At 40.2% G+C, this 26,431-nt stretch overlaps 2 protein-coding genes across 3 annotated transcripts; both read left to right on the top strand.

Moving 5' to 3' along the window:
* The first annotated feature begins 1 nt into the window (after window position 1).
* On the top strand, window positions 2–14,391 carry MTERF3 (mitochondrial transcription termination factor 3). 2 transcript variants are annotated; one of them, XM_062604645.1, is made up of 8 exons: window positions 2–114; window positions 630–978; window positions 3,147–3,299; window positions 4,267–4,456; window positions 7,555–7,702; window positions 8,935–9,006; window positions 11,760–11,921; window positions 14,140–14,391. In XM_062604645.1, the coding sequence occupies exons 2-8, from the start codon at window positions 651–653 to the stop codon at window positions 14,332–14,334; spliced, it is 1,248 nt and encodes a 415-aa protein (XP_062460629.1). In that variant the 5' UTR covers window positions 2–114; window positions 630–650; the 3' UTR covers window positions 14,335–14,391. The 2 variants fall into 2 exon arrangements, with proteins under 2 accessions (XP_062460629.1, XP_062460628.1); XM_062604644.1 differs by lacking the exon at window positions 2–114 and having other exon boundaries at window positions 267–978.
* A 3,623-nt stretch (window positions 14,392–18,014) lies between these two features.
* Window positions 18,015–22,933, top strand: LOC134156524 (cytochrome b-c1 complex subunit 7). The gene is given in 5 exon segments (XM_062604621.1): window positions 18,015–18,051; window positions 18,054–18,125; window positions 19,619–19,690; window positions 21,551–21,717; window positions 22,692–22,933. Coding segments are annotated over 5 exon segments (426 nt in total). The 3' UTR covers window positions 22,770–22,933.
* Window positions 22,934–26,431: the final 3,498 nt, after the last annotated feature.

The raw sequence follows: 26,431 nt of genomic DNA on the forward strand, positions 1-26,431 counted from the left end.
TTCTGCCCGCCCCCACACCCCCAGCCCTGCTCCCGAATGGTTTCACCCGAGTTGAGGGTGGGGCCGGACGCTACACACGTGGGCTAGGCCGCGCGGGAGCGGTATGAGGGGCAGGTGAGGCGCTAGGAGGTTCTTGGGAGCGGATGGCGGGGCCGGCGCTGTGCTCACCATTCCTCCCCTTCTCGCTTCCTCCGCTGGGCTCGGTGCGTGCGGATTGGCACGGCCTCATTCCGGCTGTGAGGAAATGCTGCCGGCCTGCAAAGGCCTGCAAGGGGTGGTGAGCGCGGCCCGGCGTCCACCCGCCTTTCCCTTACCCTGTGGCAGGGTGTGAGGCCCTCTTCACGGAGGGCCCCGTCTCTTGCGGCCACTTAGGTCCTGGCTGCGTTTCCCCTGTGTTCCCAAGGGAACTGCTATCATTCACAGCAGTTGGGCGGTGGCGTTTAGAGCCGCTTCTTCTCAGTTACGTTTTCTCCGTCCGTCCCGCGCTCAAAGCCTGGAAGCGGTACTTAGCGCTTTGTAGCGAGTAATTTCTGGTTTTAATGCGCAGGGAATTAACGCTTACGCTCCCAGCCCTGCGGGCGAGGTGAGACAGCGCCTGCGCTGCTCCTGAGCAGTTTCTCTCCCAGCAGGATACTGTGCTGAGGTGCAAGATGGCGTTGGGGGTTCGGCAGGTCCCCCACTGGTGTTGCCTGCTCAAAACGGCCCGTGCTGCTGAGTTTCCTCGGAGGCTGAGGAGCTGCAGCATTACTGCTCAGGCATATGCGCTTTCGCCTCTGGCTCTGCGGCCCTCTAGAAATAATACTCTTCTGTGGAGACTGCAAGCGTACAGACATGTATCTGTAGGAAGCTGTTCTCCGTCTGATAGTGCCATGGATGGATCCCTTTCTTCTCCTGAAAGTAACTTGCCTTCATCAGTAGAACAGGAACAAGCAAAAGCAAAACCATTACCTGATCTGAATGCAGAAGTACTGTATAAAGGTAAGAGGCCTTAGGGATAGCATTTCTCCTGAATTTCTGTATCATGCTTTTAGTATTAGCTCTCGTTCTTTTTTTTTTTTTCTGCCTGTTTATCTAAAATATTTTTCTGAAGTTCATGACATTCACTTGATGTTAGTCCCATAGGTAATGCAGAATTCCACTCTAGCATACGAAGAATACCTTTAAACCAAGATAAAGGTGTAAATATTTAGGTAAAAATGTCAGTCTGGATCTGCTGCTTGAAGGGCTTTTCATAACTCTACTTGCAGCAGCTGAGCATTTGCCTTTCTTTCATGGATGTGCTGGTACAAAATAAAGGGGTTTGTTTGGCTTTGGTGTGTTTTTTGAGCAAGGGTAGAGGAGGCCATCCCTGAAGCAGCTCGCGCAACACAACCGTTTCTGTCATCAGGGATGAACAACAGGAGGCAGCAGTGTGAAGCTTGCTTAAGCACTGACCTGATGAGGCGGGCTCGTCCAACTGTCTCCTGAGAAAAGGAGTTACGTACAAGGTCGCCTTGGTGGTGTTGGCCCGACGAAATTGCCTCACTTTTCTCTATGTCTAAGTGAGGATACAAAAAATACCATCCTCTGGAAATAATTCTAGTATGCTGAGGAAGCTTGCTCTGGATTACTAAGTAGTCTTTTATGTTCAGAATCTGCTTTGAGCCCTGCCAACTTGGATCCTATAGAGCTTATTTTTGGGGTGGCTCAGAGCTGCAACTGAGATCTGTGTGTTTGTGCAGCTGGTTCTGGAAACAGTGCTGCACCAGAACTGACAGGTCAGCCAGCTAATATGCGTCTGCACCTGTGGTGCAGTTTATCTACATGCCAGATTTTTATCTGCCAACAGGCTTGCTGTTGTGTATGTGTATGAGGAGCATTTTGCCCAGTTGGCAGTGTATATAATGGAATAAACATAACTGCTAATTTTTATGTTCTTGTTGGTAACTTGAGGTATGTTTTCTCACAAGAGGTCTAAAGAAATTAAAGTGACAAAAAAAGGGGATCTGTACTTCCGGAGTAGATCTTGGTGTGTATTTGTTCAGTCCTCAATAAGTTCAAAGAAAATATTTGATATCCATATAGACTCCTAGCAAGTTCTTATTACCATTTGAAGTGTAAACCTTGCTAAAAATATTTTACTGTGCTTTTATTCCTGAGGCTTTGAGAAAGGTAAGTGGCAAGACCTTCAACAGCTATTGAGCTAGTCTATGCAACTCTTTCTGGAACATTAGGATCATCTTACTTTAAAATCTGTCTTGGTACTTCTGGTGTGGCTTTGTTTTCTTGATATAGAAGAGTGTTACCCTACAAAGTCATTGTACAAAGGCACAGGGCAGAGAAACTCATCATCCTGAAGAGTTTATAATTAGGGTTGTTGGTCAGTAATGGCTTTGGTAATTGAGGTGGACACTAGCAGCCAGCCTGCAAACAGTAATCTTGATCCAACTGCTGTGAGCTCCTGTCAATGGAAAAATACATCAATTTACAGAATTAATTATTATTTTTTTTTAAGAGCTCTGTGACATGGAACACTGAAGGGGAAAGAAGCATAATGATGTTCACTTGGAAAATCTTGATGAGTAGGAAATAGAGCTTTATTTCTTTAGCTATTAGAGGTGGTGAAGTCAGCAGCTATTCTGTAATGGATAAGACATGATAGCTTGGTTGGAGTTGGCTGTGAAATACCTTGAAAGTTAAAACAACTGCAGTTCAGGCATCAGAATCAGAAGAGGGACAAAAGTAATGGGCTTGTCAGATTATGAGAAATAATCTTTGCAGTAGTGTTTGATCTGGATATGAAAGGGCAAGAATGCATTTATAAAGCCATGAAAGAGATTCTTTTTTCAAGAAGGTGATGTGATTTGTCATCTGCAATGATCAAGGCTGCAAACTGAAGGCAAGCTTGCTGGGTGCCACACTCAAATTTGAACACATGAGGAAGAGTTGATGGGCACTGACAAGGACGTGGAACAGAGACAAAAACTATATGAGTTTTTGGAAGTAAAATCTGTTTTCTTATGTTGATAAATAATAATAGATTGGCTGTTCGTCTCATACACAGTGTTCTTGCATTTTGAAATAGATTAAGAGATCTGTATAGCATCCAGTAGGAGCAGCACTGTCTTTCACAAAATGCATTTGAGTCTTCTATATTTGTTTCTTAGACTGGGATGATGTTCCACCTTCATCTGCTTTGGAGGAGATTTCTGAGGAAGAAGCTGTGCAGATCATTGCAGAACCGCTTCTTCCCCTTCAGTCTTCCACGCTCCGAGATTATGTTGATCACTCGGAAACCTTAGCAAAACTTGTCCACCTAGGTATGTATGATTTTGTTTGTGTGGTTTGCCTACGTCTGGACCTTTGGAGGTTCTATAATTTGTGTTCTGATCTTACTGGTTGCCTTGTAAACTTGAAAACAGGCACAGTGACCAATGGCTAAAAGCAGCAGTTTCCAGGGTAAATAAAAGAGAGGGGACTGCATAACTCCCTAGCAATGCCATATTACTTGAAGACAAATCTTGCTATTTCTTGCTCTTCCACAGCTTCCAGAGGTGGGGAGCACTTTGTGTAATTTGTTTGGTCCTTCTTTTGGATTCATTAAGGATGTTTTAATTTGCTGCAAAAGAAATTGCAGTTTTCCATCCATGGAAAGAAGGAAGAATAATTTCTGTGCAGAACCTTACCAGTGGGGCACAGCAAACTGGGGAGGCAAGAAGGAAGGAAAAGAACCTTACTTCTCATTAAAGTCTCATAGAGTGTGAAGGGATAGATGAGCTCAAGGTTGCTGGCCACCTCCTTGTTCCCCAAAAGTGCAGGGAGAGCTAGAAAGAGGTTGGAAAAATAGATATTTGAGGGGGAGATCTCTGTCCATGTAGTAACAAATTTCTACACGTGAGCCAGTATCCAAAGGCATTACACTGCAAAATTGTCCTCTTCCCTTGTATAAAGGAGTTGGGAATTCATTGTACATATATGCTCCTGTGCTACAGGAGTTGGTACCTATATGTGGCATGAGCTAGTGTACTTGATTCCTGACATGCAGGATTCACTGCAAATGCCTTCTTTAAAAAAAATAAACTCAGCAAAAGTGTCTAAAATGACTGCTTGTTTTATCTGGAATCTTTCCAGGGTATACAAGGTGTTGTGACCTTGCTGTGTTAAGCAATTTCAGATATTATATCAATGCATAAAAGGAGTAGTCCTATGAATTCTAATGTGCTTTCGTGAAACATTTATAGGAAGTAGGGTCTGTATACAATTAATTTCTAATTTTGTTTGTTGTAGGAGTTGACTTATCACAAGTGGAGAAACGTCAAAAAGCAGGTCAGCTCTTACTGACCTTGGACTTTGAAAAAGATATAAAAAAAATACTTCTGTTTCTTAAGGATGTCGGTGTAGAAGACAGTCAGATGGGAACATTCCTGACCAAAAATCCATACATCCTTGCTGAAGATCTGGAAGCTTTGGAAACCAGGTAAGCCTTTCAAACAGCAGCAAGGCGCTAAACACTTTGGCTTGAAGATCTAGTTTCCTAGTTGGCTTAACCTTGCCTGAACTTGCATTGCTGCTGTTTCCTTTCTCCCTTGATCCCCAGCGTTGTGTTCCTGTGCCTTCTCATCAGGCAGCATTAACGTGATGATATTGTAAGTCGAGTCAACACCCTGATCCACCCGAAAATGGATCATTAACAAATATTACTTCTCATCCCTGTTTCTCTGGCACAGAGGAAGCAGCTTGCCATCGTGAGCCATTTGCTTTACATGTGTCAGCTTAGGTTCCAAGGCAGTCCCTGACGCTTTATCTGAAGCTGTGGAACAGTATTAACTTCTTCAGCCATGCTTTGAGACCGCTCTTCTAGATAACATGTCTACCCATACCTTCCAAGTTCTGCTATAAAAGAAGCAGACCAGATCTCTTCTGTGTTTACATCTACAGCAGATGGTTTTGGTAACTTTTCTTTCATCATAGAGCTCAAACTGAGCACAAGGCTACAATGAACTAGTTTGTGTGTGTTCACACTTGTATGGACCTACACTGTTTCTCAGGCCATAAAATGGACTTTTATTCTTAAAATTACTCCAGACTGGCTTGCAATAATACACACTTTGTAATGAACTCAAAACATCTTGGTATTTAAAAATTCCAGAAAAGAACGTCTTTCTGCTTGGCTTTGCACTTAGTAGCTGTCCAAGACGGAAATCTGAAAATACAGCTTTTTTGGAAACAGGCACGTTAGCAGATTCATGTCTAATAGATCCAACTTTTCTTTTGTTCTCCTCTGTTCTTCCATCCTCCTTTCAGAAAAATATACCAAAAGAATCTGTGTCATTTTCCCAGCAATAGCTTTGAGTCTAAATGTCAGAGTTGCTAATACTCTTCAGAAGAGAGTACTTTTGGCATGATAAATATTCTGACTCTCCTGTGAAGTCAGACGTCAGCTGCTTTTCGATGACTGTCCTGTGGCATTGCCTAGTCAGTGAAGTAGAGGCTGAACAGGACAATTCCAATTTCTTCTTAGTTTTCTGCAGCTTATTTTTTCAGTAAGTTTATCTCTGTCACTGGTGAATGCTTTCCTACAAAGTAAGTGTGCTGTGGCGAGTGTGTGGCAGGCTGTGGATTGAATGCGTCTGAGATAGCTCTTTTGAAAGCCGAGTATCACCTTTGCATAAACACTTTGGTGCAGATGGACATGGTATTGGTTACATCACTTTGGAATGTTTTATTGCTATGGATTCCATGTTGCCAGGAAACAAACACAAATTTCAATAGATTTGGCATTTGACTTCAGATAAACACTGTAAAAGTCAAAACATTCCATAATTTATAACAATTCTGACAGTTGCAAATCGGTGTCTGTACTGCAGCTGCACCAGATTCTTTGTTTTATGGTGTTGTTAATTATGACTTGAAACTGTTAACATGCCACATAGAACTGCTGACCCCTGTAGTAGAATGAGGTGCCAACACTCAAATTTATCTCAAACTTTGGTCAGGTTGGATAACTGTGCTTTTTTACTACACTAGTTTGTAGAGTTAGATTATTACAGTCTTGCCATCCCTCTTTGAAGCTTCTTGCTTCTCCAGGATGCAAAGAAATGCATCAGGTGTGAAGCAGCGTGACTTGTTAACAAGTGAAGAGAATCAGGACAACCAAGAGGTTTTATTTTTAATTTGCTCACTTAGCTGTATTTCTAGGATGCTTGGCAGTCGTGCCCTTGAAAAAAAAGAATGGAAGTAATATAGTGCAGCCAAGCTGCAGCATTCAAAACATAATGGGATAATTTTTGAAGGGCTAGCTATTTATTATTGTGTTCTGCATTTCTCCCCCTTCTTAAACTCGCTTTGTCTCTGTGGCTCCTGCAGCCGGTTCATCGGCACTCCCTGGAGCCTGCGCTGCTAACTTCTGTGTTGGGGTGCCTGCTCAGTTAGGAATTGGTCCTCTAGGGCTTGTTCTTAGATCTTACATCTAGAGGTTTTTGGCTTGCAATCACCTCATTTTTGGGGGTTTGTTAAAAGAGAGGGAGGTTGTTGTGACTAGAAGGTATTTTTATTTTCTTTCTCTCCACAAGACATGATTTAACACGCAGCCCATTTTTTTTGCCAAATATCTGCTTCTGCAGAATGTTCTGCAATCTATTTAGTACTTTAATTACTGCCAAATAAAATTGGTCCTTGTATGCTCTAAGTTCATCTGTCAGTAAATACTTCTGTATATGCTCATCTATAACCAAAGGAAACTTCTTCAAATTATAGTTTGGTTGACTTTTATTTTTTGTAGAAGGTGGTACGTGGGTCAGTAAGTCTCTTTATTGTGTGTGCTGTACTTCTGACCCCCCTTCCTTTTTCTGGGAGCTAAGGCAATAATCTGTTGCAAGTAGTACTTGAAATAGGATTTCACTTTCAATGAATTGAACAAAGTTTGGAAGTTTATTATAAAACCTTTAGTCAGCTCCTTTTCCTTTCTGATAACCAGATGTTTTGTAACTAAATCCTTGGACCAGTGACTGAAAGTAGGGACCTATTGTAATAAAAGTAACTTCAGCTGATTTAGAAATGTCTTTTTGGACAATTTCTCTACAGATAGCATTGTTGTATGATATTTCTGCTCTAGTGCTATTGGCAAAACAGGGATGTGTATGAGTACAGTACTCTGTTCTTTCAAAAGTAGAAATGGAATTCATTAAAATAGCAAAAGGTTGTATATATCTTCTTGTCCGTACCCTATGATGATCCATTAATGGGCTTCCAATCCAGAGGACAGGCTGGTAGTTAAACATAGGTTAACATAGTTATCTGCTCAAGTACAGCTGGAAGGAATTAAAATCTGTCTTCAGTATTGACATTCTGGTGCTCCGAGGTTTATTTTACTTCTAATTAATTGAAAGGGGATGGTATTTTGCTTTTACGATAACTGCAGATTTCTCCCTAATTATTTTTGGCAGGGTTGCATGTTAATGCTAGAACATCTGTCCGTTTATAAGATATCACTGAGGAATTTAAGCAAGTACTGAATAAATGGAGGCAATAAAATTTTCATCACTGGATTTTATTTTGTTTTTGTTCTCTTTCTAGAGTGGCTTACCTAAAATCAAAAAAATTTGGTAAGGCAGAAATTGCTCAGATGGTCTCAAGAGCTCCGTATTTGCTGTTGTTTTCAGTGGAAAGACTGGATAACAGACTAGGTTTCTTCAAAAATGAACTTGGTTTCAGTGTAAAAAAGGTAAAGACTGTACACTGAAGTCTTCAGGTATTTTATTAGTGATAACTGTAAGGCCTCTAGAACATGAATACTTCAAGTGTTTGGAGGTTATCCACAAACACTGGTAACACAGAGGGTTATGGGAGGATAACATGATTTTAACTGTCTGCAGAAGCAATATGGATATCTAACATTCAAAGGTTCTTGAAGATGATCTGCTACAGTTATTGTCAAACAGGTATGTGTGTGTCCAGCTTTGTTATCTGAGCTGGGTCAGAGTACCAAATTCATTACTGAAACAGGAAGCAACATTTTTAACTTCTAGAAAATTAATTGGCTCTCTTATCTCTTTAAGATACTGTAACATATTAACTCATTTGTGGAAAAAATAGTCTAATCTGTGAATATCACATTAAACTAAATGCCAAATCACATGCTCATCTAGCCCCTGGGTTCACTTGTGAGCGCTTACCACATTGCATGCTTAGCAGGTGTTTAGCACTGTGCTTTGGGATCTTCAGAGGGGGTAGTACCTGGATTTCTGGGAATAAGTGGGCACTGTTAGTTGTTTCCTTCACTAGCTGGGGATTGCAGTCAATGTCAAGTTCCAAGTGGAATATGGTGTTCTTCTGTTGGCTTCTATTAGCTCAACAGTCAAATAGCTGTCAGTGCCTGTTGTTAGCATTTACATGCTTGAGGTAGATCTCTCTGGAAAAGGGTTTAGTAACTGCCTTGTACTCAGGGTGGATTACAAATAATCACGCATTTTAGGGCTTGTGAACTAATTCCTTGTGTTGCCATAATAATGAGGTTAAACCAGATCCTGAGATAGACAAATTCCACTGCAGCTGAAAAAATCCTTTTATAGCCTCTATCAGGTAGTGTTTTGTTTGCTTAATAAATAAATAAATAAATAAAGGTGGGAAGCACAACTTGAGCACCGAGAGAGATTGGGCAGTTGAGTGTACTTTCTGCTTTTGGGTTATCATGCTTTTACTCCCTTTTCCTGACTTTTACAACAGTTATGTTAGGTTTTGTTTTCAAAAAAAAAACGTATTTTTCCATCTTAATATACTGCTGCTTAATGCAAACTCATCTTTGGGATAGAAATAAAATGAAATGTGAGTGAAAGTGAATCCTCTTCCGGCTGGGGGGAGTAGGAGAGAGGTTTGTATGAGATTTCTTATCTTTCGTTCACAGATTCACAAGCAAGCTTTCAGTAATAATCTATCTCTTGTTTTCCCTGACTGTAGACAAAGGATTTGGTAATCCGTCTTCCAAGGCTTCTGACTGGCAAACTAGAGCCTGTAAAAGAAAATCTTCAGGTGAGCTTATTAATAGATATTAGAAGTGTATTGTGTATCCACATAGTTTAAGAGTTGTCAGAAGATAACATTCCTGTAGAATCCTGTGCAGAAGTTAAATGAAATCATTTTAGTGGGGATATAAAATAACTGAGGGTTTTGTTAAACAATATGTTTTCCGTTACAGCTTGCGAGTTTACAGGATACATGGAGCAGAATCTTATTTTGTTCTCTACTCTGATGTAGGTTAGAGTCCCTTCCTGCCAAAATTGGTATCTGATGACACAAATTGTTACCTATTTCTTTACAATAAGTGGAAAAATAGGGCCTGCTTCCTCTTTTTTTTTTTTTTTCCCCTTCTCTCCCCTTAATTATTATATTTTTTTGCTAACTTGGATTGTCCATGAAGATTTAGAAGTAAGAAATGTGCAATTGATTATTTTCCTCTTGGCAGGTAGCTAGTCTGCCAAAATGTGCATTTGACACTTATTGTCTGATAGCAGATGGTCGTTATTAACAACTGTTGGGTAAATAACTTCAAACCGTAGGGACTCCTTTCCCTTTTGAAATGTAACTATGTATTGGTTTGATTATTGTGCTGTAAAGCCATCTAGGCCAAGCAGCATGATGTAGTGTAACAATTTCAGAAATCCCATTATCCTGTAATGCATAACTATGGATTAAAATGTATAATTTTTGGACAGACTCACTGCTCTGGAACTATTAAGCAGTGGAAATCTTGCAATATGAAATGTGTGTGTGTGTGTGTGGTGAGGGAGGAGACTGGAAAGTAGCAGACTGTTCCAATTAAAAGTGCTTTCTTTTTAATGAACATTGTTTCCACAGGCTAGGGATTCAGTATAATGAATGTGTTTTCAAGATCCTCAGTCCTATGCAACTATCTTGTCTGTCTACCAAAAAGTGTGTAGTGTAGCATCCTTTTTTTTAACATATTCTAGAAAGGGAGGAAAGATTTTTAGACCCCCACTATTCAAATCTTCTGCTACTTAGCAGCTCCAGCCTTCAGGAGGTTGGATGTCTCAGATTCAGAATCTGTGTCCAGACCTGTATGTCCTAAGCTGGTGATGGGCAGGCAGTACTCAAAGTGAAACCACAGACAAGTAATTCAGAAGTGATCTGGTGGTATCCCTTGTTCCAAGTCTGCTGTCAGCTGCAACAGTTGTTCTAAGTAACATGGTTGTCAAAAGATACCAATCATGGACTAAATGAGCTGGAGGATGGCTTATTGCAGCCTCTGAAGGTTTCATCAAGTACAATTAGATTCACTGGTGTGTAAAACTGGAAAGTTTGCATTACCACTGCCTGTTGTGGGAATCATACAGCGTATGTTGGATATTGCTGGGGCTCACACAGTAAAAGTGTTAGCATATGTGATCTAGAATATTAGTGAATTTAAAGGTTTGATATCAAACTGAGTGCAGTCAAAGCAACTTACACTTGAGCTTACTGCTCATGTCAAGAGAGCTGTTCCATTTCACAGAGTAGAAAAGAAAAACCTAAGATTCTTGCCACAATTACCTCTACAGCGGGGCCAGCTATTTAACATCACATCTTACTCTTGTATGTTAATGCAGTAAATAAACCTCTTCCAGCTCAGATCTGTGGAAGACGTCGCTAAAGTGCAAACACATCTTTTCATCCTTGAATGCTGTCTTAGCTGAGTAATATTTCATGTGATATGCAAATATTTATAAAGCAGGTAAGAAAGAATGAGGAGTTGAAAGACCTGGTTATTTGCCTCTAGAAACAATTTCCTGTAAGGATCTGGAAGTCCTAAGGTAGGTTCAAAACCCAGATCCTAAACCCAGCCCTTTGTATTTGCCAGGCAGTTTTGGCACATCAAACTGGAAAAACGAAAAGCACCACCTTTTTGGCAACTGAAAAAGTACCTAAGTTGGATTTAAAAGTCTGGTTATGTTGACTGGCAAGCACACCCACTTTGTGACTGAAAACAAGCTGCTTGTAAATGTCACTGGAGAATAGAAGAAATGGCTCAGTTACCAGACACCCTTGTATACTGAACTCCTTTCTCAACAACTCAATGAACTGCTTGCCATTCTGCACTTTGGGAGGAGTGCTCATTGGTTTACTGAAAAAATGTGTTTTGTTTTCCTTTTGGGAAACCATAATTGAAGTCAAGGCAGTCTCTGAAAAAGAAATCTTACTTTAGACATTCACCAACTGTAAAATAAATTGAATACACTGTACATTCTGCACATCTCTTTCAGGTTCAACAGACTTCAGCTGAAGATGACAGGACTGAAATTAAGCTCCCTAATATAAAAATCTAATTTGGGTACATTAGTGAAATAACTAACACATTAACAAAAGTAGTCACTAGCTATTTGATTGTTGTGTTTTACAAAGCTCAACAGCTCTACAACTAGAAAGTCAGTCTCTCTTGACAGCTTGGTATTGAATCTGGTAAAAAATGCTTAGGGGAAAATTCTTATGCTTGTAATGTCTGTGCATACTTTTTGTTCATCTCTCAGACAAGGTGAAAAATACATAACATTCACAGAAGTAATCTTTACTCCAGGGATACTTCATAAACAAATTACACTTTAATCCAGAACAATAAATACTTTTCACTGACTTGAGAAGAACGAGTGGCAGATATTATTGTGGGTTGCGTCTTGTTGCTGTGGGACAAAGGGTAGAAGAATTTTGCATCAATTTATTTCAGTGGCACATTAAATTAAGCTAAATTTGCTGTAGCTGACTTTAGAAGATAAAATTGTGCTCTTTTTCAGGTTTGTCAGATTGAACTTGGCTTTCAAAGGAATGAAATTCAAGAGATTGTGTTTAAAACCCCCAAGATTTTAACTGCAAGTAGAAACAAACTCAAACAGACATTTGACTACTTACACAACATAATGGGCATTCCTCACCACATGCTTACTCGCTTTCCTCAGGTGAGCTGTTTATCTGGGAATAAACTGTAGGTACTCTTTGCACAGCTGCTTCACTCGTTTGGTGCGGAAGGTGGAACCTCACTGTATGTAGGACACACATGAATTACACTTGTCCGTGACTTTTACTCTAATTGGGGTAAATTTTATTCGCAATTTGGCAACCATTGAGAATTCCAGTGTGGATGCACCCTTCTGCTTCCCCTGGCACAAGTGACCCCACCACCACCACCCTCAGTCTTGTGAATTTTTAAGTTTTCAGCAGAAAACTTCAGTCATGGTCATCTTTTCTGGATTCATTCAAGATCAGTACATACTGCCTGCTTAAGGATTCCTTGTCCTCAAATCCCACCTAAGAGTCACAAGGGAAAACAGATCACTTATGCATATATAACATTTATTTCAGATTTGTCTACTTAAAGAAAAATAAATTCTACACATCCTAGGTTCTGGAAATATAGTTTAAGGTAAGAGAAGTCCTGTGTGTTAGGCAACCAGATTCTTACTGACCTTCCTAGTGCTGTGTTGACAGCTAAAAAAAAAATCACAGGAGTGAAAATAGATCAGTTTCTTGATGCCTATTTTGTTTTTATCTGTCTCCTCTTTCTGTTATTTCCTCACAAATTAAAAGTTGAAAGCATTAGTCATTTCATCCAGTGCTGACATGCAATCACACTGGCTTCTTGCTAGGAAAAAAAAGCACAAATTACATCTTCAGAACTGCAGTAATTTTCTTTCTAAAGCAAGACTCGTAGGGAGTCTCACTGTCTAATCTAGCTGGCTAAAAAGCTGAAATTAGATGGTGAACTCAAACTACTCCCCAGGATTTTCAGTACTTGCTATTTAATGTATCTTTGCTTAACAAGGATCCTTGTTATAAGTAGAGTGTCACTTTTGCCCTCCTTGATGGTTAAATGACCCCAAGTCTTGCTTACTTCCTTCTCAGTTGTCTTATTGTTGGCTTTGTGGTGGTTCACCTCATTTTTTTCCTATTATTTGGAAGAGCAAGGAGAGAGTATACTCTGTTCCTTGTTCTTGATGCAGGCACCCTTTCTCTTCCCTGTTCTTCCCTTCCATCCTCAAAAACTGAGTTTCAGGATATGGCTAATGCAACTCTGCATATGGTCTGGCCATTAATTTGTGCATTCACAAATTCACATACTTGTTTCCATCTGTTGTTGCTTCTATCCTGAGTAGCAGTAATGCCTAAAATAGAGGCATACAGGATTTTTTTGTTACACGCTCTCTGATGTTTCAGCAGCAGTTGTAAACATCCTTCCTGTCAGCCAGCTCTATAAATGGTGATGAAGGATTTTTTTTTCCCTTTTTTTTCCTGACTCCCTCTTAAAATTCAATGAAGGCAGAGGACAGTTTTGCTTTCTGTCCTAGTTCAAATTAGCTTGCATCCTTATGCATCCTTCCTTCAGTAGTGTCTCCTTTTTAGTAAAAACTCCACTTGATTTCATTGCTTTAGTGTTCATATTTTCACCGTTATCTTCTCTAAAGCAGCATCTCCCTTCAGTTGTACTTCTCAGAAATGCAGTTAGATCTCTGCTTTTAAGACTTCTTAACTGTGCATCCTTGTCTTCCCTACTTCTAGATGTCCCACTGATTTATTTCATGTTTCCCTTACCATTGCTTTTGCCTTTGACTGTCTAGAATTCTTTTTGTGACAAGTATCTTCAAAGGTAGGCACTGCTGTGCCTTTTGGCTGCATTATGAGAGGTGACACAGACACTCCTTTTCTGTTGCCACTGTGCAGGTTCACTCTTTTGTGGTCACCTGCTCATTTCTTCCTTATGATAATGCTTATCTGAATCTGTCTGTATAAATAAACGCTTCTGATAGTATATGGAAAATACTTACGTATTCCTGCTCCCTGTTTCTGAATGTCTCCTCTCTGTTTGCTTGGTTGTGATTACACAAAAATAATATAGCTAACCTGTATAAACAAAAAACCTAACTGACTTGAGAGTTGTGTCACTCCCCCATTTCCCTTGTGGTGTGTGTACGTCAGCATATTGTATGGAAGCATTTATTTAGAATTTAAATAATTTATATATGAATGTAACCTATCTGATGTTTGACATAAATGAGAAGATGCAAATTATTTTGCTTCCTAGATCTTCAGCTTGTTAAAAATAATGGTCTTATTTTAGATTCTGAAATACCAGAGTCTGAAATTTAGACAACCTAAAAGATTCTTTCCTCTGTTTCTTAGGTTTTCAACTCAAGACTATTACGAATCAAAGAAAGACATATGTTTCTTACGTTCTTGGGAAGAGCCCAGTATGACCCAGCACAACCCAGCTACATCTCTCTGGACCAGCTAGTATCCTTGCCTGATGAGGTGTTTTGTACAGAGATTGCCAAGGCTTCTATACAGGACTTTGAAAAATTCTTAAAAACACTTTAATTAGTAGCACATGTAAAAAGGAATAAAGTTACGAAATAAACATGTCTTATAAAATTATTCCCTTCTTAATTACTGGTTTAAGGAGTTGTTACTTCTGAAACATTTGTAGGATTTAAAGGCTCACAGTAAGATTCTTCAGAATGTATTTCAGAAGGATTGAGTGAATATGCTGATTGCTACTGATGCAATCCTTGTAATTAATGTCTAACTTCAGAGTGAATGATGCAGCACACTAACAGAAAAGTAAATTAAAGTGGATTCTTTCTTATTCTTTCTTCCCCCACCCCCCTCAGTACTTCCAGAGGTCTAGGAGATGGAAAAACTGGCTAGTGGCTTATTCCCTGTCTCACCCTTTGTCTTCTCCCCTTCACCCCCTCCTCCCAGAAGTTACAATAACAAGCTAATGCAGTAGAGAAGTGACGTGTTTGCCTGCTATTATCTTAAGAGCTAGCAATGTTATTCTTTTCCGTGTATGGCAGCAAGAAGTACACTGTTACATTATGTAAAGTCCCTCATATAAAAAAGCATTTTCAACAGGTTACAAAGGTGCTTCTTTGCGAAGCTGGCTGCTGAAGTTAATATCCTAAAAGCTGTGCAGTGAAACTTCATTTGAAATAACAAAGAAAATCAGCAAACTGGATCTAGGCAAATTACAGAAAGAAAATAAAGCTATAAATGTCCCTGAAATCTAAGAGGAGCTTATTTTAAGTCACTTGTCTCTTCTCGTTTAGGGGGAGCAGTTTTTTTCCCATCCGTGTGAGATTTGTATGACTTTAGTAAACAAGTAACTATATGAAAAGAAGCTGTAGTATATACTTAGAAGAATTGTCTTGTTCGGTGTTAACAAGTGAAATAAATGCTCACATTAATAACCGCAGGAGCATTTAAAGTATTTAATCCTACCAGGAAACAAGTCACATTAATATGGAATTATCAGATGCTTCACGGTTTGTTGTGATAAAGTGAAGAAATGGAGTAAACCCAAATGCAAAATGTCTGATTTTTCAGAAATTTCCATTCTTTCAGTTAAAACCTTTCAGAAAACTGAAATCCAGATGTTTTCATTTGGAGTTAGAATCGTAGAATCATTAAGGTTGGAAAGGACCTTAAGATCATCACCCTTTTCCTGTCACTACAGTCTCTAATGAAGAGTCCCTCTCCAGCATCCTTATAGGCCCCCTTCAGATACTGGAAGGCTGCTATGAGGTCTCCACGCAGCCTTCTCTTCTCCAGGCTGAACAGCCCCAACTTTCTCAGCCTGTCTTCATACGGGAGGTGCTCCAGTCCCCTGATCATCCTCGTGGCCCTCCTCTGGACTTGTTCCAACAGTTCCATGTCCTTTTTATGTTGAGGACACCAGAACTGCACACAATACTCCAGGTGAGGTCTCATGAGAGCAGAGTAGAGGGGCAGGATCACCTCCTTCGACCTGCTGGTCACGCTCCTTTTGATGCAGCCCAGGATATGGTTGGCTTTCTGGGCTGCGAGTGCACACTGAAGCCGGCTCATGTTCATTTTCTCCTCAACCAACACCCCCAAGTCCTTCTCTGCAGGGCTGCTCTGAATCTCTTCTCTGCCCAACCTGCAGCTGTGCCTGGGATTGCTCCGACCCAGGTGTAGGACCTTGCACTTGGCATGGTTAAACTTCATGAGGTTGGCATCAGCCCACCTCACAAGTGTGTCAAGGTCCCTCTGGGTGGCATTCCTTCCCTCCAGTGTATCAACTGAACCACACAGCTTGGTGTCATCAGCAAGTTAAGCTTATTTAATGAATAATCCTCAATGGTTTAAAAGCTCAGTGTTGGAGCTTAAAATACCAATTTGTATGCAGACAGCAGAATAAATTTCAAAAGGTTAAATTCCCCTAATAGGTGGGAAGTAAAGTAAGGTTAAAGAGAAGAGACATTTAAAGAATGAGTACAGTAATGATATCTGGATTATTACTTGAGTCTTTTATCCAAAATAAAAAAAAAATGGAATTGGAATTACAATACCCAAGTAAAGAAGTGTTGTCAGAACAAGCAGAGTGCAAAATGATTTACTGGGCTATCACTTAAGCACAGTAAAAAGCTACATTTATTTTCTGTAATAGTATCTGAGATGTCCTCTTTTGTCTTCTGTTCTTGTTTCCCACCCACTGGCCTGGGAAGATCACTCAAAATCTTCTATTAAGTAGCTTGTTCTTGGTAAAGATGCATAACGAATTTAATCTAAGATGGTAGCTGAAATGTGATGGCTGAGCACTTTATATCTAATTCAATATGCCTATTTAGATTTTGACTGTATTAAAGGTATTAATTAAAAGTGGCTCCATAATGCCACAGAATTTGCTTTTGCAGGTTTATTCTGCTGTCCTTATCACGATCTGTATTACCATGTGACAAACTGTTACAATACAAAATTACATTACATAATGCATGCATTTTGAATGTCTCCAACTTTGGGCTTTTAATTCCTTTAATATTTTTAAACGTAAAAATAATTGCTGCCAGAGCTAAACCAGGGGTTTTGAAATGTTAAATGCATGAGCTTATGCCAAAATAGCTTCCCAGAAATACCATGAAGAAACAAAGCAAAAGATTTTATGGGAGTGCTAAAAGGAAAGGGGAAAGAGTATAGAAGTTTTTGAGGATCATGCCAAATACTTTTTGGCTTTAAGATGAAAAAAGAAAGGGGGGGTTTAGACGAAATGTTTGGCCCAGAACTTACTATACTCTGCTGTTCTTGATAAGGGCTAGCAGCCTTTGATTGAGCATGTTAATTGAGGCTTGATGTGTATAACTCCTTGAGCTCTGCTGACACACGGTTTGAGCTGTGCTGTTTGCTTGTGTATCACAGTCAGCTGCGTGCTTTTGAGTGACATATCTACTGTAGCAATAGTGCTAGTATAGTTCCATATACTGATTTCTTTAGAAGTGCAGCCGTCTGCTTATGAAGGGATTGCTGGGGAGAGGCAGTGATGGGTGCCTCAGGAAACAGCTGCTCACCTGGGAGCTATGATACCTGAATAGAGAGAGGTTTCTGCATCTTTCAGTGATTGACTTTGTGCTTACTGTATTCTGATTTTTAGCCGATACCTTCACAATTGCTGGTCTGAAGAATCTTCATAGCACCCAGTTCTGCTGCCCTTATTGACAGCTGGTTTACCTTACACCAAAGCAAGCACTTGTTCACACCAGCTCTCCACGCACTACAGCAGTGGGCACGCAGGTGAGTACCCGGGCACCGCTAGCAAAGGCAACGCTCGGCCTGGGGCTATAACATGTTGGTTTTTGCATGGCTGTCCGTTTGCAGAGGCACTGCGGTGCAAACACACTGTGAGGAGACGGCGCTGTCACTCGTTCTGAGCAAGCGTTGCCTAATCTTAATTACCGATCCTCCAACACCAAAACCGCTATCTAAAACCGCTGTAGGAATCATGCGCTTCACCGTGTCCACCAGGGCCTCCCCTTTGCTGCTCTCTGCGCCCGCGGGTGGTGCCTCAGAGCAGCCCGGTGCCCTGCGGCAGCAGACGGCCTAGCGAGACGCCCCAACCTGGAGGGGCCGTACGGCGGAGACTCGTGAAGCATCCCCGTCCTCCGGGACGCTCCGCCTGCCCGTGTGAAAACGCCGGCGGGGAACGCCCGCAATCCTCCCCTGCCGGCACCAGCCCGCCCGTTGCCTCCCCGCTGCCGGGGCGCATGCGCCAGAGCCGGGGTGACATTGGCGGGGCCGGTGCGCCCCGGGAACGCTGCGGATTACCCAGAAGGCAGTAGGCCGCGCCGAGGTCAACATGGCGGCGAGGGCGTCGGGTGAGGCGGTGGAGGGTTTCCGGGGTGGTCGTGCGGGGCCGTGCTTGCCGCGTTTGTGGTGTGGGGCTTGTTCTGTCCCGTCCCGTCCTGCGCTGGGAGGCGAGGCAGGCCGTGATAGGAAGGTGGGGAGCCGGTGGGCGGTGTGCGCTGTGTGCCCTTGACAGGGGAAGTGCCGCAGCTGATGTATCGCCGGCAGGGCTCTGTCGGTCGGGTTTCCTCACTGTCCCTCCCGAGCGGCGGCCTCTCGGTCTGGGCCTCAGCGGAGGAACCTGGATCCGAAACCGAGGTTTTTTTGAGATCAGGGGGCAGAAGGTGTTCGGGGGCAGCGCTGGCCTACCCAGGTACTGGCACCAGGCTTAGATGGTCTAATGTTATTCCTTTTCAAGCCCTAAAAAACGAAGGAATGAGGCCTGATGAGGGGGTATGCAAATGATGTACTGGTATCACACATAGCACTGGTTTTACGGGGTGTCACAGTGAGATGACATGAAGAACAGTTTGCCCTGGATTCATGGCCCATGTTATATGGTTTCAGAGTTGGTATTTGGTACTACACTGTGCTTGATCACAGGTAAAAATACCTTTGCTATCCAAGATCATCGTTAAGGAAAGGTGAATATTCTGCATGTGGTGTGCTTTATTATTTTTAGTTTTAAAGCAATTTTTTGAGGTTTCAGTGTTGACTTTCCAGTTGACTTTGTCAGCCTTTTGAAAAAGGAAACTCTGGAATAGTATTTAAGTAACTGGAGAGGAGAGCAGAAGGTTAACAACATAGTAATACACTGCCTTTGAAACTGCATTAATCCATAGTGAGAGATGTGGAACTTCAATAAATTGTTTGGAAAGCATGATGGTTTTGCTGTACGTAGAACGTGGTTTTAGCTCAAGTAAAAGTTACACAGTCTGAAAGTGTTACTGCTGCCTTTGACACCAAACTGTTAGCATTGATGCAAGTTTTAAAGCAGTCTAATATTCAAATTTAGTGAAACAGAGGCCAAATTACTGTATGTAACAAGCACTCATTCTGCCTGTTCAGCATCAGTTAAGGGATGCTGAAAAGCAGAGAGGCTAAGTCAAACTTGATGCAGTATTGAAGGACTCTTCATTAGGGACTTGTCCTGGGTTCAGTGACAGAACAAGGGGTAACAGGTTAAAACTTAAACAGGGGAAGTTTAGATTGGATATAAGGAGGAAATTCTTTCCTGTTAGGGTGGTGAGGCACTGGAATGGGTTGCCCAGGGAGGTTGTGAATGCTCCATCCCTGGCAGTGTTCAAGACCAGGTTGGACAAGGCCTTGGGTGACATGGTTTAGTGTGAGGTGTCCCTCCCCATGGCAGGGGGGTTGGAACTAGATGATCTTAAGGTCATTTCCAACCCTAACCATTCTATGATGAGTGCATGGGAAGGAGGCAAACAACTGTTTGTGTGCTGTCATAGTAGTGTTTAAATGTTGAATTTTATCTTGCTCTGCAAATGATGTTGGTCCCGTTCAGTCGCAGGAGGCGGTCGCCTCATGGACAAATTTCGCAAGTGGTATTACAATGCAGCTGGATTCAACAAACTAGGTAAGTGTTTCACTGAGCTTGAAAAAGTCTGCAAGACTGACAGTCTTCAAACAAGTTATGGGTCATAACTGATGTATGTGCATGCAGCTTACATAAGTCTGTTTGGTCAAAATTAGCTGCTACTTCTGTGGGGAAAAAGTTAGCAATAGCTTTAGTTGTCATCATTGTGCCTGGTAATGTATCATTGACTTTTCTATTATTTGTGTGTTTGCTGTTCTTTTCAGTGAAATAACTTGCAACAGCTAAGGTTAAACTGGAGCAGTTAAAAAAACTTTCACAGAGTGGTCCTGAGAGCTTTATTATTTATCTCTTCCCACCAAGTCACTTTCACTGGCCAGTATCTTCTAACCCAAAGTCTGCCCTTGAAGGTGGACAGGTTCCCGCTGATAGCAGTCAGTCTGTGTGCAATACTTATACTAAGTATCCAAAGTGCAAAAAAGGATTTAGTTAGTTCTGCCCTTTGCATCACCGTAAATTCACTTCACAGTCATGAAGTAGGTGTAAAAATAGTGTTTCCTTAAGTAGAGGAGGTTACCTTGACGATACTGTCTTCAGTTTGTTCAGAGTTACAAAGTTTGTTTCAACTATTTATGCAGTAGAACTGTCCTTGGGTGACAAGAGGATCTGAATAGTCAGAGGCCTTAATTTACTACTGATCACAATATGAGCAAATATTTTAAAGAAATGTAACATAACTGCCCTGAGGAAGTTAGGAAAAAAAATGCAAGGAAATTGTGGAAGAATAAGTGTAGGTCTTTCCTTTGGAGATGCAGTGCTTAGCCCCTCTTTTTTATATCTGTCTGCTGAAATTCTTCATAGAATCATAGAATGGTTTGGGTTGGAAGGGACCTTAAAGATCATCTGGTTCTGACCGCCTTTGGGCAGGACACCTTCCATTAGACTAGGTTGCTCAAAGCCCAAAGTTCTTTAGGGTGTTAATACTTTTTGCTGCTTTTCTAGGAATATGACTAGAAACTGAGGAGAAACACCACATTTAATGTAGTGACTAAATTAGCAGCCATGCTCCCTGTGCCTTTGAAATAAATTACATACCTGAATTCAAGAATATGTAGCTTAAAAGAAATTTCTGGCTTAATAGGAGACTATTGCCAACTCAGTCACATGAGATCAAAGCTGTTCCCAAATCAGTGGGTGTATACTCCCTTAATCTGCATCAGTCTTGAGATGTTACAGAAGTAACATTTTGTTCTATGTTGTTAATACTGAAACTTAAAGCAGGGTTGGTTGAATTTCAGGAATCGTTTGTTCCGCAGACAGTGTGGAGGTGTTCTTGGTTTAGAAAACTAGGTGCTTCTCCCTGATTTAACTTCTGGTTTGGGGCAGTGTGGGAGGGAACCGACTCGTGCACAAACATCTAGCTTCAGGTTTCCGTAACTTAATATAGTCAGTGGAGATACAGTCGTTATGCATAGTGAAGTTTACTTCAGTGCTGAAGAATTATTCTTTAGTCACATCTGTGGCTGACAGATGGTGATGGATTTAGAGCTCTTAAACCCTTTTCCTAGACAGTCACCTTAAATACAGATATAAAATTAGATGAGCGTAAGTTCATAAGTTTTTATATATGTTCTGCATATATACTCTTATGAAACATATTGAATTAAATACCCATTTTCCCTATTCCTCCTTCAGAAAAGGATTAAGAACAAATAAATAAAGTATGTGAAAGCTAATGTTTAGAGTTTGTTTTCTGTGAGTGACTAGTGGTTCTCTTCTGGATTGGTTTGGGTTTTATGCATTGGAAGCATTTTTCCCATGTCACGTAGAAACATCTGTGTCAATCCTAAATCCTATGTAAGAATATTTTTTCAGTGATACCATAAAATCTTATTGGTACAGGATTAATGAGAGATGACACATGGTATGAAGATGATGATGTAAAAGAAGCAGTGAGGAGACTCCCAGAACATCTTTACAATGAAAGAATGTTTCGTATAAAGCGAGCACTTGATCTAAGCCTGAAACATCAGATCCTCCCAAAAGACCAGTGGGTGAAGTATGAAGAGGTTTGTGTACAGAACTTTACGGAATTTTTCTGTAAAAAAAAGCGGAAACTGTAGCTCAGAGCCATTGAACATTGTTTGTATTCAGACAAAACATTTCTTCTAAACTATCAGATAAAGGAATACACTGTAACTAGCTTTGGAAGCCTTATGAAAGATCTCTTGCTTTTGTGGTTAATTTCTGAATTTTAAGAAAATCCTGAGCCAAAACTTTTATTCATGAAGATGCCAAGGAATGATAATTTAAAGAGAAACCTTGCATTAAAATAAGTGTCATCTTGTAATTTGGAAAACAAACTACACTTTCCTTTTCAGATGTAATTAAATTTTTATTTGTAGTGATTGATTCACAGACTCTGTATTGTTGTCCATCTCTTTATCCAAATTACCTGGCAGAGAGGAATCTTATCACTAAATGTTTGACTATAGGGTAGCCTAAGGGCATTATGTTTCCCTATATAAGCAGGGACTGTTTCTTGTGGTCTTATTGGTGGTATTTAGGTAACTGCTGCATTGAATAACTGTCTGTGTAGTTCCTTAAGCAGTATTTTCTTTGTGAGCGTTAAACACTGTTGAAATGTTCTATCAAATCCAAGTATATAGCACTGTTTGAAGTTAAGTTCAAAATTAGTTCCTTGAGTATATTATATTACGGTTGGACTTAGAACTGAAGTGGATATTGTACATTTTGTTATCTGCCAAAAGAACATAGTTTCTAAAGATACGGCTGGAAGCATCGCTTTGCTTGTTCATGTTGGCGGGGCATTAGGAATTAGTGGTTGCTGTGGTAACGAATTTGTCACTGCAGACTTGAGAGATACAACATTTACCTTATCAGAGTAAGTAATGTTTGATTTTAATTTTTTGGTTAGGTTTTAGTCAAATCGGAGGACAAATGAGAGACAAGTAGTCGGTAGGAATGGCTTGAGATGTTTCTGGACCTTTAGTAAGTTTAAATATATTCTCTTCTTTTTCAGGATCACCATTATCTTGAACCATACTTAAAAGAAGTAATCCGTGAAAGACTTGAAAGAGAAGAATGGAACAAGAAATAACTATTGAACTACTTCATGCAAATATCCACATATTTCTGATATTTTTAAACATTTGGATATAAAAGTCTACAGGGAGGCAAATATGAGGCTGAGGAATACTGTTTCAGCTTGTTCATTGAATCTATTCATCCAAGTAAAATAAACATGTCAAAGTATAAAACCTACTTGGAAGAGTTCTTTGCAAATGTTAACAAGCTAATGTTCGGATCTTTCCTATGAGCGTATACATTACATATTAGCTTAGTGGTATGCAGTCTTCATTCCAGCTTTTTGATTCTTACTCTTTTCATAGTACAGCTGTTCTCTGCAGTTGTAGGAGTAGGTAAGAAACACACAAAGGTGTTGGTGCTAGTTGCCTAGTTAAATTAAAAAAGGGGTTGCTTATTTCCATCATCACTTCTGCCTGGAGACGACAATACTGGCCCAGTGCTGGATGTTATAGTGCATCATGAGACAACAGAATGCAATATTCTGTAATATGTATGGGTTTAGATGCACAATAATGGAAAATATACGTGATTCCTTAATCATAAAATGAGGAAGTGTTTCACTACCTTTTTTGTGCCATATACATTGTTAAAGGGTGTTTTCATATAAATCATAATGACCATCTCATTCAGTTTCTTGAGATTTTTTTTTTATCCTTTTATAGGGCAAAAGTGATATGCTGATGTACTTTCAACAGCATTAATTAACTTCCCATATATTTTCTTCATCACTTAAGGCATGCTGTTGTTCACAGTGATTGGTATTAAGTGTTTTAAGTGGTTAGGTTAATGACATTAGAGATACACATGGAATTTGGGCTCTGCTAAAAAGCAGAAGGATTTCAGTTGTATTGAGAAAATACTGGCTTTTGCTGGCTGAAGACCTCGCGTTTAGTCTTCCACAGTTTAATGGTAGTGTTAACTTGAAACAGATTTTTGGAATATGTAAAATTCAAAGCCTATCATATAGCCCTCTGTGTGAAATGCAGAGTCTTGTGTGATAGTCCCAATGTTTATGTTTTTCTTTGTTATGCATGCTTGTCTGCCAAATGCAAGAGCCCAGTGACCAAAACCTAGAGCAATTTAGAAAAAGCAAAATTACATAAATATGGAGTAAACTGTATCTGTAGTTTTGAATTGGTATGCCCAGATGATACAATACTGGGTTAGAAATTAGAATGGAAACAGTCTTTTAGCTGTGTTCATCGCTCTGTTACTAACCTTCATCTTCTTGCTTCAGTTGTTCCCATCCAGTGATCCTTGGATGAAATATTTATTACAGAACATCGCAGCCTGATGCGGTAAAACAAAATGCTGCTGAAATACCTGCATCACTGATATTCCTTAAAAGTCTGTGGGGAGATTATACTAAGAATGTGAGGGTTTTTTTCATCTCCTATAGTAAAATCTTACGATGGAAGTAATATGTAGTTTGAGAACTTTCTGATTTTCTTCTGAGAGGCAGACGAGGCCTTAATTTTCACACTTCTTTTATATAATAATTATTGCGGAATTATTAGAATACTTGATTTTTTAATGGAATTAGAACTATTTAATCTGTTAGAATAATATTAGAAGACCTAACTATCTAATGGAAATAGAACTTGAAAGGCATAGATGGTCAAAATTCTACAAAAGCTGGGATTTTATAGAAATACAGCGTCTGCTTATTTGACCATAAATTTGGATTAAGATTAGTATGGTTCAAAAGTATGTAAAAAAATTACTTTGTTTAGAGTAAAGGGTTTTGTTGGCAACAGGCACTTATAAATACTTACAAATTACCTTTGAGGGGAATGCAAAGCAGCCGTACTCCAACTGGCCTAACATACCTGAAATCACTGGCCGCTTTACACTCAAATTTAGCATTTTTAGAATAAGAGGCAAGTAGAAGTAGTTAATAACAGTATTTTCAAGTGATCTTTATAGCAGTTCAGTGGAAGGAAGGAAGAGGAAGCCATGTTAAGAGCTTGCCTGCTCACCAAGGGCGAGGTTTTTGGCAGCTTTCATTTACACGTGTTTTCAGATGCTTCTAACTTGGATTGATCATTTTTAAGTTCATGTAATGTGCAGTAGTCTCCCGTTGAAGTATTTGAAAAAAATCAATACTGTTTAGTTGTATCTTAGAATGATACTAGTCAGGAAAATATGTTTGTTGGGTTTTTTTTGGCAGAGATGGTGCGTGTTCTTTGAGAATCTAAAAATAGTGAGAAACATGGAGGAAGGGGTAAGTGTAAAAGCAGGATGTCTGTTGCCTGGGAACCAGGAGCTGTAGCAGCTTTGTGTTAGAGACTATAAACTTATCTAGAATATGATACGAGATCTGAATGCTTGTGCTACTGGCTAATAGATGAGTAACTTGGAAGACATTTTGTATTTCATACTCTGGTGTTCCCCTCTGCACTCTGCTAGAAGCATTAATCTATCTGGAAGAAACGGGAGTTTTCTTGTGTGAAAGATCTGAATCCTTTTGGTGAAAAGTTGGAGAGTTAGTGTCATTCCCATTTTTGAATCCTTGCCTTTATCCATAAAAATATTTGGGATAGGAAGGAATAGCCTTGCAAAAGTTAAGGATTTTCAGATCTTCAGTTTCTTCTAATGCTTCCACCGCACTTGTGCAGTGCTTTATGGGATCCTGCCATATTCCCTGTGCAGGCTGTGTGCTCCTCTGTCAATGATCCAGGACTGTGCAGCCATGAGCTTACGATCTGCAAAATGAACTTCTTTTAAGGAAAAACTTGGCAACAGTGAAGGGGGTCAAATTGCCAGAGGTGAAAAGATAGTCTGATGGTGAAGGACCAAGCATGCTGGTTTGGAGGACTGGGTTTTCTTTCTGCTGCTGTCATCAGGTTCTTTAACGCGGAGCAAGACTCCATGAGTTCACAGAAACTCAGAGAGTATTTTGCTAAATGCTTAAATTATGGTGACTGGGGCTACATCTGCAGAAGTGCAGAGTAATCACATCTATAGGTTCAGTAGATCTGTTCTGAAAATACTGGGTGAAAGTGTCAGTATTCATCCATACACACTGGATACTACATGTGGTGGTACCAGGAGCAAATCTCACAGGACATCTCAGATCTGAAAAAGACCTCACAGTCTTTATTCTTCTGACAGTAAGTACTTGCAAAGAAGCTGAGACATCTGTGGCCTGTACAGAGTGCAGAAAGCAAGGTTGAGCTTTGCACTGAAGGGGATTGAAAATAATTCTCTGAATGAGAGAGGGGTTCCTATGGGGAAAAATGTGAACCTGCAATTTAAGGTCATATCATATAATGCACAAGGCGATGGTGCATCTTGCAGTTCATAATTTGACTTTGAAACCTTCATTACTGTAGGTTTTGGATATAAATTCTATACAGATTCCATAAATTACTGAGGGCTCTTTGTGGTTTGCGTTCACAACATCTGGCACATCTAAATTACGTGTGTCAAATTAAGAGAGAGTCTGAGCTGATATTGCTAATCCTGCAGTTTGATGACAGTTTTAGATTGAACCTATTTTCATCACATAAGCAAACTTGCATGTCACTTGAAGTTCTTTTAATAAATTCATAGTGAAATATAAGAATACATTTTGATTGCTGAAGATCATGTTTGTTATGGCAGGCCAATTTCTTTAAATTTCGAATCGGTCAACCCAGAAACAATGGATTTTTTGCAGCACTGTAACAA

This window comes from Pezoporus occidentalis, unplaced genomic scaffold, assembly GCF_034315485.1.
Source record: "Pezoporus occidentalis ecotype Australia unplaced genomic scaffold, CSIRO_AGI_Poc_V1 ctg87, whole genome shotgun sequence".
Lineage (NCBI taxonomy): Eukaryota > Metazoa > Chordata > Aves > Psittaciformes > Psittacidae > Pezoporus > Pezoporus occidentalis.

Coding starts and splice junctions, on each gene's coding strand:
- MTERF3 (XM_062604645.1), top strand. CDS start 651: ATGGCGTTGGGGGTTCGGCAGGTCCCCCACTGGTGTTGCCTGCTCAAA. Junction 4,457..7,554: donor CTGGAAGCTTTGGAAACCAG/GTAAGCCTTTCA, acceptor TTCTCTTTCTAG/AGTGGCTTACCTAAAATCAA. Junction 7,703..8,934: donor TTGGTTTCAGTGTAAAAAAG/GTAAAGACTGTA, acceptor CCCTGACTGTAG/ACAAAGGATTTGGTAATCCG.